Raw genomic sequence first — 19,391 nt, 5'->3', positions numbered from 1 at the left:
TTCCTATCTTGATTATTGCCGACAATTAAATCTAACTTTATAACTGATCAGGTTAAAAAGTGGAGATATTTTGCCAATGAAGGCTCTGTAAGGGCAAGGATTTTTGTCTCTTTCGTTCTTTTGTCTCTTTTGTTCAAAGATAAATTTGTTTTACCAAATGAGTTTTAAATGTATTTTTTGTGTGTATGAATGTTTTATTGTTAGAATTTATTACAGCAATATTTTGGACAGAATTCTTCTACAACTTAAATTAGCTTTACCAATGCAGAGTTATAATGAGCTTAATGAATTTGTCTCTCTTTTAAGTTCTGATGAAGAGGAAGTGCTACCTTAAAATTTTTCATTGGTTTTCGTGGTCCTTGGTGGAAGCTGAGTGCTTGCCAATAGCCTGTTTTGTCCCAAGGCATCTTCTTTGCTTGCAGACTGCCACTGGTGACACCATTGTCTCATCCAAGTCCAGCGCATTAGCTGCATGTCGTCGAGCGGAAAGGGAGGGAGAAAAGAAGCATAGACAAAACAGTGAAGCAGAGAGGCTTTTGTTGGCTGGGGTGGAGATTCCAGAACCTGTTTTCTTCTGTACCATAGAACCTCCATCCATGGCTAAGCAGCCAGGTACAAATAATCTTGGTGCATCAATTAATTAGTGTTCTGATAATTTAGATAAAATAGTTACATTTTAACCTCAAAAGGTTTCTTATGTCACTGAGTTCAATTTTATGAGCATTTATTGGTAAGTATTTCTTATGATTGGTCTAGTTTTTTAATTCATTTTTATTTTTACAAACTCTTTTCATTTTTTTTCTTTCAGCTTTGCCATTTTTCTCTTACCATATTCTTCCTTATTCTTGTTCTTGTGGTGCTATCTATGGGATTCTAAGTAATTGACCTCAGGACTGCCCTTCCAGTATATTAGATTAGATGGTAACCAATTCATAACCGATTCAGTTTCCCATCACTATTTATAAAAATCAACTTTTCCTTGTTTTCTGGCTTAACTTTTAGAACTTAGTGAAGATATTTATATACTAATGTCATTTGTTTAATGTCATTTGACCTTTTTGAGTGATAAATAGTTTGTTCTTTAGCATATTGGCTCAGAATACTTCAGTGGCTTCTCATTACTTATAGCAGAAACCCAAACTCCTTAGTAGAGTATATAGTAAATTAAAGCTCATGATTCCAGCTGTAACATTTCTTGTTAGATTTGGTTACATAGAGCATAAAACCCCCAAATAGCAGTTGCTTTAATGACAAAAGTTCACTTCTTTCTCTTGTAAAATATGCCTTGAATTGGTAGCCCAAGGGTTCAAGGATGACTCCACACGTCATCAGGCACCCAAGCTCCAGTCTTTCCATCCTGCTTCTTAAAATTTCCTTATAGCTACATTTAACGAAAGTTAAAATGGCAAAATTAATTTAGTAATATATTTTACTTAACTCAGTATATCAAAATATTATCATTTCAACATAATCAATATAAAAATTATTGAGATACTTTACTTTCTTTTTTTTTTTTCCATGTGAAGTCTTTGAAACCTGGTATGAATTTTACACTTACAGCTAACGTTAATTCAGACTAGTAATATCTTGTACAGATGGGCTGTGGCTACCATTTGGACAGTGCAGGTCTAAAGAGGGAGCATGTGCATATCAGTTAATTAATTGTATTAAAGTATCCCTTTACTTAGATGGCATATTTAATGCAAATAACATACAGTTGACCCTTGAACAACAGGAGGGTTGGGGCCCCAGCCCCCCACACAGTTGAAAAGCCCAGTATAACTTACAGTCAGCCCTCCGTCTGCTTGGGTCCTCCAATTCTGCATCCGCGTATAAGCAGACCCACATCAGACCCATGTTGTACAAGGGTCAGCTGTATTCTTACTTCCTCTTTGGTGTGATAATTCATCATAGAGTGATCACATTAGTATCTCTTTATTCATGATGTAATTTAGCTTCCTTTTGCCAGTTTCTTATTATTGTATGTGTTTCTAAAGTCTTTTTTGCTTTTTTTGTCAGTTCCTTAACCTTTGCAGAACATAATCAGATGATGTTACTGTCCCATTTAAACCCTTCAGTGGCTTCCCAGTGCAAATCCAGACTCTTCACCATGGCCTTCAATACCTTACATGGTGTGCTCCCTGTCACACATCTCCCTCCTCATCTGATGCTACTCTTCCTGTTGTCCACCAATATCCAACTACGCTAGCCTTCTTGTTTCTCCAGTAGAAGCCATTCCTTGCACAGCCATTTCCTCTATCTGGAATTCTTTTTCTTCAGGATTTTACTTGCGATGTCATTCTTTTTGGTTTGTGCCTTTATCTAAATCATCCTGGACAGGTCTCCCCAGGTCACTCAATCTCAAGTAACCTCCCATCACTATCTCATCACCTTGTTTTATTCTCTATGGAACATTTCTGGCTGTTTGAAATTTTCTTTTTCAAAATTTGCTTGTTCATCTATTTTCCTACTAGAATGTATAGTACCTTATCTAAAAAAATGAAACATAAAGATAACAGTTATTGTTTATCCTCTAGATTTGGATCATGCATTGAAATGCCTTCAGCGTGAAGATCCCAGTTTGAAAGTGAAGCTAGATCCTGACTCTGGACAAGTACGCATATTATTATTTAATCCCCAGAATCTTTCAATAAAAACATTTGTGTGTGTGAGAGAGAGTGGTTAAGTGCATATATCCAAAACATTGATTGGTCTCTACCCCTGAAAGAAAAAGCCTTCTTTTTTGGTTCTCTCATAATATAAATTGCTGATTATATTTTGACTGTCAAGCTAAATTCTAATTCCTCAGTATGATTATACCTTACTTATATAAACTACTTTCCAACATTTCTACCTTCCAGAAGACAGCCTTTTGTGAAATTTTGAAATAAGGTTCAGCCCCAAGACAAAACCTTGAGCCTCTTACGCTAAAACTTATAGAAGCAGCTTTCTAAAGGGAAGATGCAAAGGTATACTTTTAAAGATGATAACACACCTAAAATGGGTGAGAAGTGCTAGATTACAGGCTAACAATGTGGGAGGAAATAGAGCCCTAAAGTTGGTACAGGACTGTGCTGTATGTTATATAGTACAGTAGAAGAACACATATTCATTCTGCATCTTCTTTTTAGGGAGGCAGGGTAGAGTTTATATAAAATTCTAGAAAAATTTCCTTAAAAAAATTATAAATTTGCCTTTAAAAAGGATAAACTGATTTAGTTAATCTGAAAAATATGGAGTACTTTATTTTCCCAAATGCCAGCTAAATGAGGTAGCAATTTAGTTTAATTGATTCTGAAGGCTACAACAGCAATTAAAACAGAAACTTCTTATTTAAAAAATGCCAGTACATATTTTTTTTTAAATAGCAAATAACATTCAAGTGTACAAAGTAAAGAATTATAGTCTCCCTTTCAGTCTCTCTATCCTATTCTACATAGGTAATCACTGTGAAAACTTGGTGAATAGCCTTTCACACTTTTCCAAACATCCATTTTTCTGCTGTGCAATGTTATAGAACACAGTATTTATGTTTCCAAATATATATGTACAGGTATATAAGAAGTCATTCTATTTGTATTACTCTACAACTTACTTTTTCCGAATAATTACTTCTTTAACTTTATATTAAAGTATAGCAGTCATATACCAAATAGTTTTTTGTTGTTGTTCCTTACAATTACAGTTTTATTATAGTGAGAGGAAACAAATCAGAACCAGCCAAAGGAAGAGACACCTAGGGCAAAGTCTGGGAGGGTTCTAAATGCAAGGCTTTTCTTCATCGTCCTGGCATAGAGTATTGTCAGTCAGGGAAGCTCACCCATGCCTTCCATGCCCAGAGTTTTTATTAGAGCATAATCACATACTGTCTATGTAGTTGACATTTAATCTCTAGTGCCTCCTGTAGGTTTGGGCTACTACCTTTACTCTCTAGGTTGTAAATGGGTACAGCTATTCCAAAGCTGCATCATAAATCACATTGTTAGACTATCAGGTGGACAAAGGCCCCAGACAAGCAAAGACGCTTCTACCAGGCAGCATCTTGGCCTAGAGATAACTTCCCAGTAGCTGAAGGCAAGGGCCAGGTCTCTCTTTAGGGTAAAGTTAATGCCTCACTACACAGATGGTATATGAATAAAATGGGGCAAATGTGGATTCCTTGCACTATATTCTGTCATACACAAAGATCTTCTTCAGGAAAAACCATTGTTGCTTTCTAAAAACAAAAACATGTTTTGATTGGTTTTGATGCAAATTTGGCTGACAAGGACCCAAAATAACATTGGTTCAAAGAAGATAAAAGTCAATTTCTCTGTCACATAAAGTTCCAAGCTACTTTGGAAGTTTCAACTGCCCACAAAACTGTAAGGTGCTCAGGATGGTTGGGAAATAGCCATGTGGTTGGGAGTGTTTGGGGGAGGGCTTATTCCCCCCATTCACAAGATGTTGCCCTCATTCACATTTCAAGACAGTTGTCTATATCTTCATTAAGAGAAGGGCTTTATTTACCCTTAAAGACATAACCCAGAAGTTACCAACATCATTTATGCTTGTATTTCACTGGCTAGAACTTACCTTTGTGGTTGGGAAGTATAGTTCGAGTTAGATGCCACTTACCCAGCTGATAATTCAACTATCAAAGAATAAGAGATTGGCCTAGTGATTCACTTTTAATTGATTTTTTATTTCAATCAGAAAAGTTAAAAGCAGTGGTTTGATGTAGGAGCCAAAAAAAATTACAGAAATTCATTTTGTAAGTAATGAAAAAATATATTGATATACCTTTATTAGTATTTTGTGATAAACTTAATTTTTTCCTTGATCTGTGTTTTCTTCCTCTTTTAACCAGACTATCCTTTGTGGCATGGGGGAGTTACATATTGAGATAATTCATGACCGAATCAAGAGGGAATATGGACTGGAAACCTATCTAGGGCCCCTCCAGGTGGCATACCGAGAGACCATCCTAAATTCAGTTCGTGCCACAGGTAAAAAATACAACATTTCGAATTCACAACATTTAGAATTCGCTGGTTCTGTTGCTCTCTTTTTCTCCAGGACCTGTTTTCTGAATCTCTTAGTTTAGTTGCATAAGGCAGGGTTCATAGTCACTAGTGTCTTCCATCACTGGGGACAGGTTTTATGTGTGTGTTTTCTTGTTCTTTAGCATTTGTTTGTTTTAGACACAGCTCTATTTCATTACAACTCATTTATTACGTATATTGGCTGAGCCACTCACCAAGCAAGTGTGCAGTGGGATCGGCCATTGAAGTAGACAGCTCATCCCAGTCCTCACTACCAGCAGGAGTATAACAGTTTGAACTTGGTATGTCAATTTTACTCTATAAAGTGAGTGGAAATGGGGAGTGGGGAAGGTAGAATTAGATGAAGGTAGTCAAAGGGTACAAACTTCCAGTTATAAGATAAATAAGTACTAGTGATATGATATATGACATGATAAAGATAATTAATACTGCTGTACGTTATAAATGGAAGTTAAGAGAGTAAATCCTAAGAGTTCTCATCACAAGGAAAAAAGTTTTTTTCTATTTCTTTAACGTTGTGCCTATATGAGATGATGAATGTTCACTAAACTTTCTGTGGTGATCATTTCATGATCTACGTAACTTAAATCATGTTGTACACCTTAAACTCCTGCAGTGCTGTATGTCAATTATATCTCAATAAAATAAGACATAAAACTTTAAAATTTAAAAAGAAAAAAACAAACAAAAATAGAGTGGAAAATAATTTCCACTATTTAGTAAGTATGGTAATCCGGTGCTGATGGTATTCTTAAGAAAGTGCACTTTTTATATTTCTGTCCCAAAATGTAAGAATTCATGATTTTTCTACATATGATAATTTCAATTTGGTTCCCTTAAACAGAAGAACATGACAATCATTCCTATCGCCTCCGAAGGAGGAAACATGGGCAGGTTTGTGAAAAAATATAGAAAAGATATGTTTAGGATAACTAGGAACTTTTAAGCAACTCAGCAATTTCTAAAAAGGCCAGGTGGTTATTTTTCATTGAAACTTGAGAAATTAAACAAGCAGGATATAGGGGCAAATGACATGATGATTTCCCTTTCTGGACTTTATATCTGGAAAAACCAAAAATTCTGTGAAAATATAAATGACATCTTTTAAATTAATGTCTGAGATGGTTAGAATGTAATGGAAATTTCCAGAGGCCAAAAAGGAAACCGGAGCAGGAATCTTGGAAAATAAGCCAGCACCTAAGCCACTAGCTATCTTGGAGAAATCTGTGGTCATGTCTAACCTAGAACTTGAGGGCCACATCCTCATGGAAGTAATGAGGAAAATCTTCTCCATAAAAGAAGAGGACAAGGAAACTTGTCTGACTGACTGTGGGGCAAAGGGGCAAAATTTCTGAGAATTTGTAACTGTAGGCTTCTGATAGCATTTTCAGCCTAAATTCATAGAACCAATGTGACCTGAAAAACTCCAGAGAAGAATTTAGTGTAAAGTGCTAATGGATTGGTAATATACCAAGGAACCTGGAGAAAACAAATGTAGGGCCTCTTTAGATAAAGGTATCCTCAATCCAGGCCCAAAGAAAATCCCACAAAGGAATATGAACTCACAATTTAAAAAAAATTTTTTTAATAAATTTACCTATTTATTTATTTTTGGCTCTGTTGGGTCTTCGTTGCTGCGTGTGGGCTTTCTCTAGTTGCGACAAGTGGGGGCTACTCTTCGTTGCGGTGCACGGGCTTCTCATTGCTATGGCTTCTCTTTGTTGCAGAGCATGGGCTCTAGGTGCATGAGCTTCAGTAGTTGTGGCACACGGGCTCAGTAGTTGTGGCTTGAGGGCTCAGTAGTTGTGGTGCACGGGCTTAGTTGCTCCGCGGCATGTGGGATCTTCCCTGACCAGGGGCTCGAACCCGTGTCCCCTGCATTGGCAAGCGGATTCTTAACCACTGTGCCACCCGGAAAGCCCCCCTGCAAAAAAAATTTTTTTTTTAAATCATAAAACCTTGAGCAAAGGCACAATGAGCAAAAAAGGCAGCAGAAACAATAAACATCACAGGCAGACCAGCAAAGGCTTCTGATACTAGAATTATATGCTGAGTATAAAATAAGTATTATTTTTGAAGAAATAAGAAAGGGGATAGAAAGTATAAGTAAGAAATAGGAGACTATCAAAAATAAGCAGGCCAACAGAACATCATGTTATCTGAGAAAGAAAGGAGATGCTCAAAAAAATGATGGGGATGTGTCATAAGGACACAGGAACCAACCCAAAGAGGCTCCAGTGGCTAAATCTGGGTTAATTTGAACTCCAAAATAATTACGAACAATAATCATAGACCACTGAGAAAAAGTTGGAATTCATGAGTCCATACTGATGATAGATCAAAAAGAAGAAGAGACTCTTCTTCCTTACACTGAAGTGCCAAATGCTGACTGTTAGATGTTGAGGAGGAGGGCTGGAATAAGAAATTGTCATCTTGTAATTATGATGAATGCTTAATATTGAGTACATTGTTGAGCAGCATATTTGCATGGTCTTCGAGTGTCTCACTCTAGATTGCTTACTAGTTACAAGGTGAAAACTAGTAACCAGATGCTGCAGCAATCAGACCACACCCTGACTGGACAGTCAAATCACTAATGATCACGTCACTGATGAGGAGCAGATTACATTTGTGTACATCTAGAAAATTATAAAAAGGTACAGACATTAAAGAAGACCTAAGTTAAATGGAAAACCATACTATTCATAGATAAGACTAAATATCATGAAGATACCAGTTCTACCCAAAGAAGTGTATCAGACGTTAATACTTATTATAAAGCCATAGTCATTATGACACAAATCAAGCTAAGAATAGACAAATATACCAGTGGAACAAACCAGAAAGCCTAGAAACAGACTCATATCTATGTGGAAATTGGATTTACATCAGTGATATTGCAGCTCAGTGAGAAAGGGTGGACTGATATTCAATAAAGGGGCCTGGGATAATTATTCATATGGAAAAAGATTTAGATTCCTACCTCATACTGTATACAAAAGTCAATTCTAGGTGAATTTAAAAGCCTAAATATGAAAGAAGAGTTGGAAATCTCCCTTTGAGCACAAAAGAATAAAGAGAATAAATGCTAATATATGCAAAAAAGAAAAAAAAGAAAAACCCCAAAACTTTATGAAAGGGAAACCTTCGAATTTTTGGAAGACAATATAGGAGAATTGTTTTACTAACCAGATAAGGTTGAAACTATGAACTAAAAAATTACTAAAGATATTATTGAAATTAAGAATTTATTCGAATACACTATAAAGAAAGCAAAAAGACAAGCCAAAAGCTGAGAGAAGATATTTGCCTCATATAAAACTGACAGATTAGTATCCAGAATATATAAAGAACTTCAAAAGATCATTAAAAACATGACAACCAACCAAGTAGAAAAGTGAGCAAAAAAGATTGAACAGACATTTCACAAAAGAGGATACCCCAAAGGCCCGTGAACATATTAAAAGATTCTCAATCTCAGTAATGATTAGGATCATGCAAGTTAAAAGGACAAGATGGCATTTTATGCCAACAAAATTGGCACAAATGCAAATCTGACAATACCAAGTGTTGGTGAGATGTTGAGCAATGGAAAGTTTTACAAAAACTTCTGGTGGGAGTGTAAATTATATAACCACTATGAAAATAGTGTGGCAACTTTCTTATGAAGTTGACTATGTGCAGACCTTACTACTCAGCAGTTCCACTAGTAAGTATATGCCCTAGAGAAAATCTTACACGTGTACATTGAGAGACAGATACAAGAACCTTCATAATAGCATTGTAATAAAACAAAACTTTAGGTGAAAAAAATCCAAATATTTATGGACATAGTGGATAAATTGTACTCTGTTCATATAATAGAATACTATATAACAGTGAAAAAGAATGTACTACGTCACCAGGTGTCAGCCCAGATGACCCACAGATGTGAAGCAGAAAAGAGCAAATTGCTGAATACATGCAGTATAATAACATATTCAAAACAAAGCAGAAGTAAACTATATTGTTTAGGGATACCTGCATCTGTGATACAACTCTAAAGAAAACCATATGAATGTTTAAATACAACATCATGATAGTGGTTGTTTCTTCAGAAGGCTTCTAGGTTACTGGTAATGTTCTGTTTTTTTAGTAGTATTAGGTTTCATGAATGTTCATTTTGTTTTTAGGTTATGCATGTATTTTTAAGTATAAAATATTTCATAATATAAAAGTTTTATATTTCATAATATAAAAGGAATTATGAAGAGGAATTATAGAGCATAATTAGTTCTTAGTTTTGAATTTGGGCCATGAGTCACCGTGTTCCATGGTCACTCACATAAATACAGCATAGTTTTGTCTTAGTAAAATCTTGGAGATTGGTGATGTTGCCGAAAGCTCAACTTCTCTGTATACTGGTGCCAAATCAAATCTCAGAGACAGAGTTTTGGGTGAAGTAGAAAAGGATAGCCTTATTACTTTGCCAGGCAAAGGGGGACACAGCAGGCTCCTGCCTTGAAAAACTATGTGTCCCAACCTGGGAGGATTTGATGAGGGTTTTATAACAGTGGTTCAAAGGTGGGGTCTCTGACAACATCATGGTGTACGCAGGGCTTGCACTCCCTTCATCTCGTCTTCAGGTGGTCTCCTAATCTTGAGGAGCTTCTCTGGTCCCTTTAATCTTGCCTCAAGTGGTTTCTTGGCTGCTTCCTCCCTTGATTAGCAACTGTTCGAATCTGCCCTTTGGAACTAAGGGAAGGTCATGGAGGCTGGAGTCTTGCCTTCAAGAAATGGGGGACAAAAGGGCCTCCATGCCTTGGAGCCCCACAGGGCCTCACTCGGTTTCACTGACAGCTATTGGTTGTTAGCTAATGAGGGAGTCTATTTTCATTTTTACAAGTAGATCACTAGTTTTTGGGGAAGAATCGTAAACATTAAATGTTGGGTTGGCCAAAAAGTTCATTCGGGGGACTTCCCTGGTGGCGGAAGTGGATAAGACTCTGCACTCCCAATGCAGGGGACCCAGGTTTGATCCCTGGTCAGGGAGCTAGATCCAACGTGTGTGCCACAACTAAGAGTTTGCATGCCACAACTAAGGAGCCTGCCTGCCACAAGTAAGACCCAGTGCAACCAAATAAATAAATATTTTAAAAAAAAAAAAAGTTCGTTGGGTTTTTCCGTACCAGCTTATGGAAAAACCCAAACGAACTTTTTGGCCAAACCCAATACATAAAATATTGCTGGAAGAGTGTATGAAATTTAACTTTATTGGTTGGCAGGGTAAAGCCTTTTAATTTTCATTAGATAACCGTTTATACTGTTTTACTTTTAAATAAAAATTTTGTGTTTAGAAGAATATCAGCCACATAAGAAATGTTTAAAAGTGTAATCTGCATAACAAAATTTGTGTGATCAACTGCCTCAACACACCCTAACACTGAAGCAATTTTTTTTTTTTTTTTTTAATTTTTTGGCTGCGCTAGGTCTTCGTTGCTGCATGCGGGCTTTCTCTAGTTGTGGCGAGCAGGGGCTACTCTTTGTTGTGGTGCACAGGCTTCTCACTGCAGTGGCTTCTCTTGTTGCAGAGTATGGGCTCTAGGCATGCAGGCTTCAGTAGTTGTGGCACGTGGGCTCAGTAGTTGAGGCACGTGGGCCCTAGAATGCGAGGGCTTCAGTAGTTGTGGAGCATGGGCTCAGTAGTTATGGTTCACGGGCTCTAGAGCTCAGGCTCAGTAGTTGTGGCACACAGGCTTAGTGCTCCACAGCATGTGGGATCTTCCCAGACTATGGATTGAACCCGTGTCCCCTGTATTGGCAGGCGGATTCTTTTTTTTTTTTAACATCTTTATTGGAGTATACTTGCTTTACAATGGTGTTAGTTTCTGCTTTAAAACAAAGTGAATCAGCTATACATATACATGTATCCCCATATCTCCTCCCTCTTGCATCTCCCTACCACTCTCCCTATCCCACCCCTCTAGGTGGTCACAAAGCACCGAGCTGATCTCCCTGTGCCATGCGGCTGCTTCCCACTAGCTAGCTATTTTACATTTGGTAGTGTATATATGTCTGTGCCACTCTCTCCCTTCGTCACACCTTACCCTTCCCCCTCCCTGTGTCCTCAAGTCCATTCTCTATGTCTGTGTCTTTATTCCTCTCCTGCCCCTAGGTTCTTCAGAACCTTTTTTTTTTAGATTCCATAGATATGTGTTAGCATACGGTATTTGTTTTTCTCTTTCTGACTTACTTCACTCTGTATGACAGTCTCTAGGTCCATCCACCTCACTACAAATAACTCAATTTCATTTCTTTTTATGGCTGAGTAATATTCCATTGTGTATATATGTGGATTCTTAACCACGGCGCCACCAGGGAAGTCCTAAAGCAATATTAATAGGTGATTCAGAGCAGGTTTTTAATGTTGGTAAACACAGAAGCAGATGCTTTCTTTCTTTCTTTTTTTTTTTTTAATTAATTAATTTATTTTTTGCTGCGTCTGGTCTTAGTTGCGGCACACCGGGATATTTCGTTGTGGCATGCGGGCTCCAGAGTGCGTGGGCTCTGTAGTTGCAGCACATGGATTTGGGTTTAGTTGCCCCACCGCATGTGGGATCTTAGTTCCCCAACCAAGGATCGAACATGCATCCTCTGCATTGGAAGGTGGATTCTTAACCACTGGACCACCAGGAAAGTCCCAGCAGATGCTTTCTTGGTAGAACTGTTTAGTCTGACATTTTTATACTGTATTTAGTGTCATTGTTGATATTTTCTTCCACTTTACCTTCCATGAGACCTTGAACTTGCTGATTATAATTTTGCCAGTTGTGGTACCTTGACATCTTTCTGGAACAAATCTCTGAGGTACTATATTCGATTTGTTTACAGATACCTTAGATAGAACTTTAGGAGACAGACGGCATCTTGTGACTGTAGAACTGGAAGCAAAATCACTGGAAACATCATCTCTTCTGCCAGTCATCGAGTATGCAGCAAGTGTTGCCGAAGACCTTTCGCGGGCCTCACGAGAGGCCATTGAAAATGGCCTTCACAGTGCGTGCCTCCAAGGTAAGGTACTCCAATCAGAGTACGCATTAATATCACACTCGACGATTTAATCCCTCCTAATATTAGAAATTGTTTCATTCTTCTCTTCTAACTTTGGTGGTGTTTTCTCCCTAACTTTTCCCATCACACATATGTCATACCTTTATAGTTGTCCCACAGCCTTGGATATTGTTTTGTTTTGTTTTCAGTCTTTTGTTCACTTGGCTTTTCAGTTTTGGAGGTTTCTACTGATATATTTTCTAACTCAGGCTCTTTCCTCAGCTGTGTCCCATCTAAGACCATCAGTGGGCTTCTTCCTTTCTGTTACAGTGTTTTTCATCTGAAGCATTTCTTTTTGGTTCTTTCTTAGGATTCTGCCTCTCTGCTGTCATGCCCATCTGTTCTTGCATGCCCTTTACTTTACCTATTAAGCCCTTAGCATATTAGTCATAGTTGTTTATATTCTCAGTCTGATCATTCAGCGTCCCTCCCACATCTGGTTCTGATGCTTGCTCTCTGTATTCAAATTCAAATTGTGCTTTTTGCCTTTCAATATGCCTTATAAGTTTTTCTTTTTTTTCCTTTTATTTATTTATTTTTATATAGCAGGTTCTTATTAGTTATCTATTTTATACATATCAGTGCATATATGTCAATCCCAATCTCCCAATTCATCCCATAATTTTTTCTTGATAGCCAGATGTGATGTACTGGGTAAGGGACTGCTATAAACCAGCCTTTAGTAATGTGGTGGCGAGGTAAAGGGGAGGGGAAGCATCTGTAATCCCAGGATTAGGTCTCAGTCTTCTAGTCAGCCTGTGCCTTTGGATTCTGAGCTGCACAAGTGTTTCTCAGTTTTTTTCACCCCCCTTAGGTGGGACAGGATGGCTAGAGTAGACTGGAATTGGGTACTTCCCTCAAGTCAGTTAGTCTCTGATAATATCCCTGCAGGTTTTGCTCTAATTAACTAGTTTCCCCTGAAGGCAGGCCTTGTTAAGAATAGAGTGCCTTGGAGTATTTCAGAATGGATTCTTTTCCCCTCCCCCTGAATCTCTGATATTTACTGTGAGAACCTGCTTGAGCTCACAAAATTATGCCCCTCTCCACCCCCAAGACTGGGTCCCCCTGGAGCTTTTAACTCTGACTTGGCCACACCGAGCCTCAGGCAGTTCATCAATTACAGTTCAGGTGTGACTGCCTGCACTCACCTGTCTCTCCAGTCTTAGGGACAGTGGTTTGCCCTTTGCCCTCCCATCTCTTACCAATTCAATAAGAATTGTTGCTTTTTACTTATTATTTACAACAAAGTGATGACTTCAAAGCTCCTTACATGCAGAACTGGAAACTAGAAGTTCTCTGCCTATCTCTTTATACATTTCATTTACCCCCTCACTGTATACTGAGTCCTAATAAAATCTTTTCCCCCTTACCTAGGACCATTGCTTGGATTCCCAATTCAAGATGTAGCAATTACTTTACATTCATTGGTAATTCATCCCGGTACCTCCACAACTATGATTTCTGCCTGTGTCTCAAGATGCCTACAAAAGGTATAGAAGTGTCCTAATCCTTTTTGCTTTAAGGTGACTCTCCGGACAGTAGTGAACCACTAGTCCACAGACAGCTGTGTTCGCAGTGCCTGACCTTGTGTCTTTGTATCCTGAGCCTTATAGTCAAGAGTTTTGATCATGGAGAACCTTTGATTTCTTAATCACCAGGGTTTTATTCAAAAGAGGATCTAAGAAATTACTGTTTGACACAGATAGTTATTAAATATCCTCTGATTTTGGCAAAGAGGCAAGTTTTTTTAAGTGGTGTCTCTGCTTTCCCCATCCCAGATACACAGCCATAAGAGGCAAGCTTGGTAGATTTGAGTAAAAGACATCTCTGGGGTCAGTTTGGCCCAAAATGGATTATAATTTAAAGGACATTGAACGTCTAATAGGACATTGAACGTCTAATATTGGTTCCAATGTTGGAGTTCATGTTTGTTCTAATAAGATTAATCAAGGATCATTGAAATCAGATAAGTCCTGTTGAATAACAGATCAAATAAGCATTTTTCCTTCTCAGAGCATAAAGCAGTCTGGTCTTCTGGGGTTACCCGGGGGTATGTCCTTGAGTGTCTTGCCCCAGTAATCTACCAGAGCTGGATTAACCCCCAGGGCCTTAGTGTGCCGAATGCTGATTCCATGCATTCTTCTCAGTATAGGAATACTATAGTTTTGTTGGTGACTGATTTTGCATTAAAACGCTTGCTTTTATAATCATTTTCTAATGTTTTGGACTGTGGTTGAGACCTGATTTTCTATAGTCTTACTTGAATCCATAATTATAAAGTTAAATACCCTAAGCCCCTGACTTAGGAAGGCTGAACTTTAATGGCTCTTTCATATAAGTTCAAATTCATACGTCTTAAAAAGTTTTTGATTAAAAAGAAAAAACACTACACTTTCAAAAATAAAATTATTTAAATATTGTTTGCTTAAGCATATGTTAGAAATATTACCTGTAAAGTGGTCATGATTAAATTGTTGAGAACATTTACCTTCCAGTAATTCTTAGTTTCTCCTGACATTGGTTTTAGTATTGAAATAATGGTAACCTGAAAGATGATATAATGTTTCTAAATTAACCCCAAGCCCCAGTATATGGGCCAGTCCTTCAAAATCTAATATGCCTTGGTTAGCCTTTTTATTAAGATCATAGTAGAGAAGAAGAATTAACTTTATGGGGCTTACACTTAATCTTTTGTTTTAATTCATTACTTTAAATACTACTAATGGAAATACTCTGGCCCTTGTTAAACTTCATCTAGTGGGGACGCTCCTCCTGTCTGCTATGAGAAGTGAATGCCGCTTCATATGTTTATTGAGCCATTGGTGGTGTGCTTATAGTGCACTGGGCACTGAGAGGGGCACAAATAGGATGCATACGTTTTTCTTTACCTAAATGAGCTTATGATTTAGAAGGGAAATAAATAGCCAAATAGCCAGAATATTAGATAGAATGGACTGAGATCCATAAAAGCTGAGACGTGGGAAATTGGGGCAGGGTTCTTGGAAAGAAGTTTATGTTGCCGAAACTCGGCCTCTTCACCGGTGCCGAACAGAAACGCGGAGACAGTTTTGGGTGAAGTAGAAAAGAGTAGCTTTTATTGCTTTGCCAGGCAAAGGGAGCCACAGAGGGCTAATGCCCTCAAGACTGTGTGACCCACCCTGGAGGGGTTATGAGGAGTTTTACAGTGTTCAAGGAGCAGGGTGTGATCAGCTCGTGGACAGTTCTGAGATTGGTTGGCATCAAGGTGAAGTTTCAAGCATCATCAATCAGCCTTCTGGTTTCAACCAGTCTAGGGTCTGTGTGCTTGTGGTCAGCAGTTTTCCTCTGGCAGGGGTCTGCTTCCTGTACAAACAACTTAGGAATGTGTGTCAGGCCTTTATACCTTTCAGGGAACTGGGAGTTCGGTGATTCTGCCATGTGGCAGCGTTATAGTCTAAATTGTTACCAGTTCCCTAGCCCAACAGCTGTTCTTTGTTTCTGCATCTTCACATTTCCCAATCATTAACTATTGAGTCAGCATTTTATTTCAAAATACAACAGGGACTTGTACATTGTTTCATTAATTGTTGAGCTGTGATGTTTTGGAAGATTTGGGCACAGTGGGCAGCATTCCAGACAAGGGGAGATTAAAGAAGGCAGGGGAGTAGTGAAATTAGGGTTGGAAAAGTAAAATAGAGTCAGACTGCAGAGAAACCTTTAAAAACCACATCTAGAAGTTTGAGATTTGTTTTGAGAACAGTGGTGAATAATTTAAAGTTTTTGAAGAGAGCAGTGTAATCATTAGAATACAGAAGGGACTGGAGTAGGGAAAAGAGTCTAGGACAGGGCATGGACTAGGTCTGAACCAGGATACCAGCAACAAGAGTGGAAATCTTACAGCTTACTTGTGGAAAAAGGGAAATCAAAGATGCATGTCCTGGTGAACTGAAGAGTTCACCAGGTGAGCAGTGATGCCATCAGCAGAAAGAGGAAAGAGCAGACAGGAGTGTTTGGAAAAGAAAATGATGAGTTCCGTTTGGGGCATATTGGGTTGCTATAAGATATTTAGACACTATCACAGAGCAGACCAGTGGAGTACAAGGCTGGAGCACTCAGAGACCGTGGCTTGGGTAAAGTTTAGAATTTTTGAGGAAGCTATGTAGAAGCTGTTCTTGATGCTCTGTAACTAGGCAGTGTTGCCAAGGAAAAGGCTGTGAAAAGAAGAGGACTAAGGACAGACCTACAAGCACAGTACTTCCTGTTCAGTTACACAGAACTCAGTCCTTTCCTTAGTTGTAGCATTTTTTCTCTTTAATTTTTAACCTTTTCCCACTCCATTATGTTGTTCTAAAAGACATTGCGTGAAGTGGCACAAAGCTTTTGGTAAGAATTGCAGAAATACAGAGGATATATTTAGTTGTTTGCTGATGACTGTCATTATTTTTTAGTAATGTTTTCATTCAAGGACTATTTTTCTATAGTTGAGTTGTTTCAGTTGATAGTGATTTTAAAGGCTTAATCTGTGAAAAACTGAGATTATGTTTTTACTATATATGTGTGCTATGTTTTTTGAAATTTCTGTGATAAAGAGAATATACTGCTGGCCATTTTTCATGATCGTGAAGGTAGGAGGCGGGGTGGGGGGGAGGGAGGAGGTGGTGAGGTATCGGAGACAGAAGAGCATTACTGGACAATGTAGGCGAAGATACCGCCTGGTCCTAAGTGAGTGGTGGCAGGTGAGCACAGAGAGATGATCGGCCATAGCCAAATAAAGGTGAGGGGTACATTCCAGAGCCCTAGCTCTTTTATCTGGTTTCTGCTGCTAAATCTAAGTTTATTGCATCCCACCTGACAACCAAACAGAGGCTTAGAATTTATAGGAAATTGTTTTGTTATTTTTTAACTCTGGCAGGCTGGAGAAGTAAGTTAGCTTTTAAAATCAAACCCATCAGTAGTTATGGTGCTCGCAAACGCCCTCCAAAATCCGTTTACCAATTTGCCTGATGGAGTGATGCTCTAAAGACAGCGTCTGACTAGGACCCCAGGTCTTTATGCCTCTGCTACTTCCCCGGTTTTCGTCCACTTCCTATCTGCCCTATGCTGTTTTAGCTTTTTATAGTTTCCATGCTCTTTCCTTTCCATGTGCTTGTTCTTCTTGGCCTTTGTTATCTGTTCAGAATTTTAGATTTCAGTCTGTTTCAAATAGAGAATGTGTTTCTACTAACTTACTGTGTTTTTAGCTCTCTCCTTTGTTTCCCTCCTTGATTGCCCTGACTTGTAGCATGGGCTATAACTACAGGTATCAAAAACAAGAGAAGAGGTTTAAATATGAAGAAATAAGTCTTCGAAGGGGGAAAACCGTTTTCTTTCCCTCTGTCTCTGGGCACATGTTCACAGGTACTCTACATGATGAGACTTTACCAAGCATCCCCTTGCAACACACCATACAAGAGGTCTCAGACAGACTACTGTCATGCATGTACAAGCAAATATTGAAGTTTTGGACTTCTTATAAAGAGTGTTAAAGCAGGCTTATGTCTTTTTGCTAGAGGCTCTAGGCTAAGAGTATGGACAGTATTTAAGTTTTTATGAATCTTCCCTTCATAACAGAAATTTGATCTGCAGTTTAAGGAAGAAGAGTTAATATTCTTTAATTTCTTTAGGCTCTGAAGAAGGCTGATAAGCAAATTTTGGAGCCCCTGATGAATCTTGAGGTTACAGTGACTAGAGATTACCTCAGTCCTGTCCTAGCAGATCTGGCACAAAGAAGAGGGAACATTCAGGAAATCCAGACTCGTCAGGACAACAAAGTTATTATTGCATTTGTTCCCTTAGCAGAAATTATGGTAGGTACTTTGTGACTAAATGTACTTTTTTACGTAAATTGCTGGAGAAATCTAGGGGATTATGGCAGCATGGGGAGGGGGGGGGGTGTCGGGGTGTCCCTTTCCATTCCTCCACAGAGGTTGAGGTGTGCTGTACCAAAATGTGTCACCAGCCTAAATGACCATTTTTCCATCCCAAGCACTTATCTTACTTCTTCTGTTGCCGGCTTTCAGGCAAGTTTCATTCTCCTCCCCACCAGCCTCTCCTGTTAGGACAGGCACCTGAGTGCCAGCAGAGTCTTTTTACCAAATGTTGGGACCAAGGAATACTTCTGAAGCATACCCACACTACTGGTTTTCTGTCATCCACAGTACTTACCAAAATTTTTCCTGATAATGGTCAAAGGTTCTGCAGGAAGAGACTTGAGGCTTAACTTTGCAGAGATAACTGACTTAAAATTATTTTAATTAGGGTTATTCAACTGTGCTTCGAACGTTAACATCAGGCTCAGCTACCTTTGCCTTAGAGCTGTCTAATTATCAAGCCATGAATCCTCAAGACCAAAGTACACTGCTCAGCCAGAGAAGTGGCTTGTCCTAAGTCCTCGGAGAGAAACTCAGGAGTACCTACCTACTTCATTTTCAGTAAGAACAACTGAAAAGGTAGAACTTGAAACAGACAGTGGCACTGGTGCTGCCCATTCTATTTTATAGAATGAGAAACGTGCTTTGATGTTGAAGGTTAATGTACCTGAACTGTATTGTGTATCTAGGAAGTTATTACTGCCGGTAGTCAAGATTCAGTCTTTTGGAATATACTGAGTGATTGATAGATATCACGAGGTTTTTGGTTGGCTGATTTTAAGCTTCTCTCACAGGAAAGATGTCAGTCTTCTATGTATAATGTATAATAAGATGGAGGTTCAATCAATAAAGAGATTTTATTCAAAAACATGATTTTTATTCAAAAACATGATTTTTAAAATCAAGCTGATCGTGGTACAGATGATTGTGGGCATTTTCCCCTATTTTTCTTTTGTTTCAGCTCATTTTTACATTCTGTCCTCGTGGTCACAATATCCAGTAAAGACAGGTTCTGCAGCTATTCCTCGTCTGTAGGACAGGTAAAGTACAAACAAAAGATGTTTTAGATTGATGATATAACTCATCTCCATCTTAAGGAACTTAATAGCTCAAATCAGAATCACTAAACCATACCACTAATTATTGAAAAAAGAGATTCATAATGGAGTTCTAAGTTACAGCAAAATTTAATATATCTATAAAACAGTTTAAAGTCCAAGCATATCTTCTCCTTATAGGTACTGGAAACAGTTCCCAATTTCTCCTAATTAAATCACAGCCTCTTAGGTGACATACATTTCTATTTATAGAGAAAAAAAAACCCAATAAGCCATCTAACACTAAATAAGGTTAAAACTCACCGTGTACT

The 19,391-nt window shown here is 38.3% G+C and overlaps 2 protein-coding genes across 9 annotated transcripts in view; one reads left to right on the top strand and one right to left on the bottom strand.

Annotated features, from left to right (window-relative positions):
• Positions 1-18,892, top strand: part of GFM2 (GTP dependent ribosome recycling factor mitochondrial 2) — a 47,350-nt gene extending 28,458 nt beyond the window's left edge. For 7 of the 8 annotated variants that reach the window (XM_036845557.1, XM_036845560.1, XM_036845562.1 and 4 more), the window contains 7 exons: positions 423-612; positions 2,538-2,614; positions 4,850-4,988; positions 11,916-12,095; positions 13,509-13,624; positions 17,777-17,959; positions 18,411-18,892. In XM_036845557.1, the coding sequence (XP_036701452.1) occupies positions 423-612; positions 2,538-2,614; positions 4,850-4,988; positions 11,916-12,095; positions 13,509-13,624; positions 17,777-17,959; positions 18,411-18,539 (1,014 nt within the window). In that variant the 3' untranslated portion in view covers positions 18,540-18,892. The remainder of the gene's footprint in view (positions 1-422; positions 613-2,537; positions 2,615-4,849; positions 4,989-11,915; positions 12,096-13,508; positions 13,625-17,776; positions 17,960-18,410) is intronic. The other variant, XM_036845558.1, reaches the window with a different exon arrangement.
• Positions 18,850-19,391, bottom strand: part of HEXB (hexosaminidase subunit beta) — a 34,058-nt gene continuing 33,516 nt past the window's right edge. Inside the window, exon 14 of the mRNA XM_036845565.1 lies at positions 18,850-19,051. Within this exon, the coding sequence (XP_036701460.1) occupies positions 18,991-19,051 (61 nt within the window). The 3' untranslated portion in view covers positions 18,850-18,990. The remainder of the gene's footprint in view (positions 19,052-19,391) is intronic.

Source organism: Balaenoptera musculus, chromosome 3 (genome assembly GCF_009873245.2).
Source record: "Balaenoptera musculus isolate JJ_BM4_2016_0621 chromosome 3, mBalMus1.pri.v3, whole genome shotgun sequence".
Lineage (NCBI taxonomy): Eukaryota > Metazoa > Chordata > Mammalia > Artiodactyla > Balaenopteridae > Balaenoptera > Balaenoptera musculus.
Note: the sequence above shows the minus strand (reverse complement) of the source record. Positions and strands in the feature narration are given on the sequence as shown.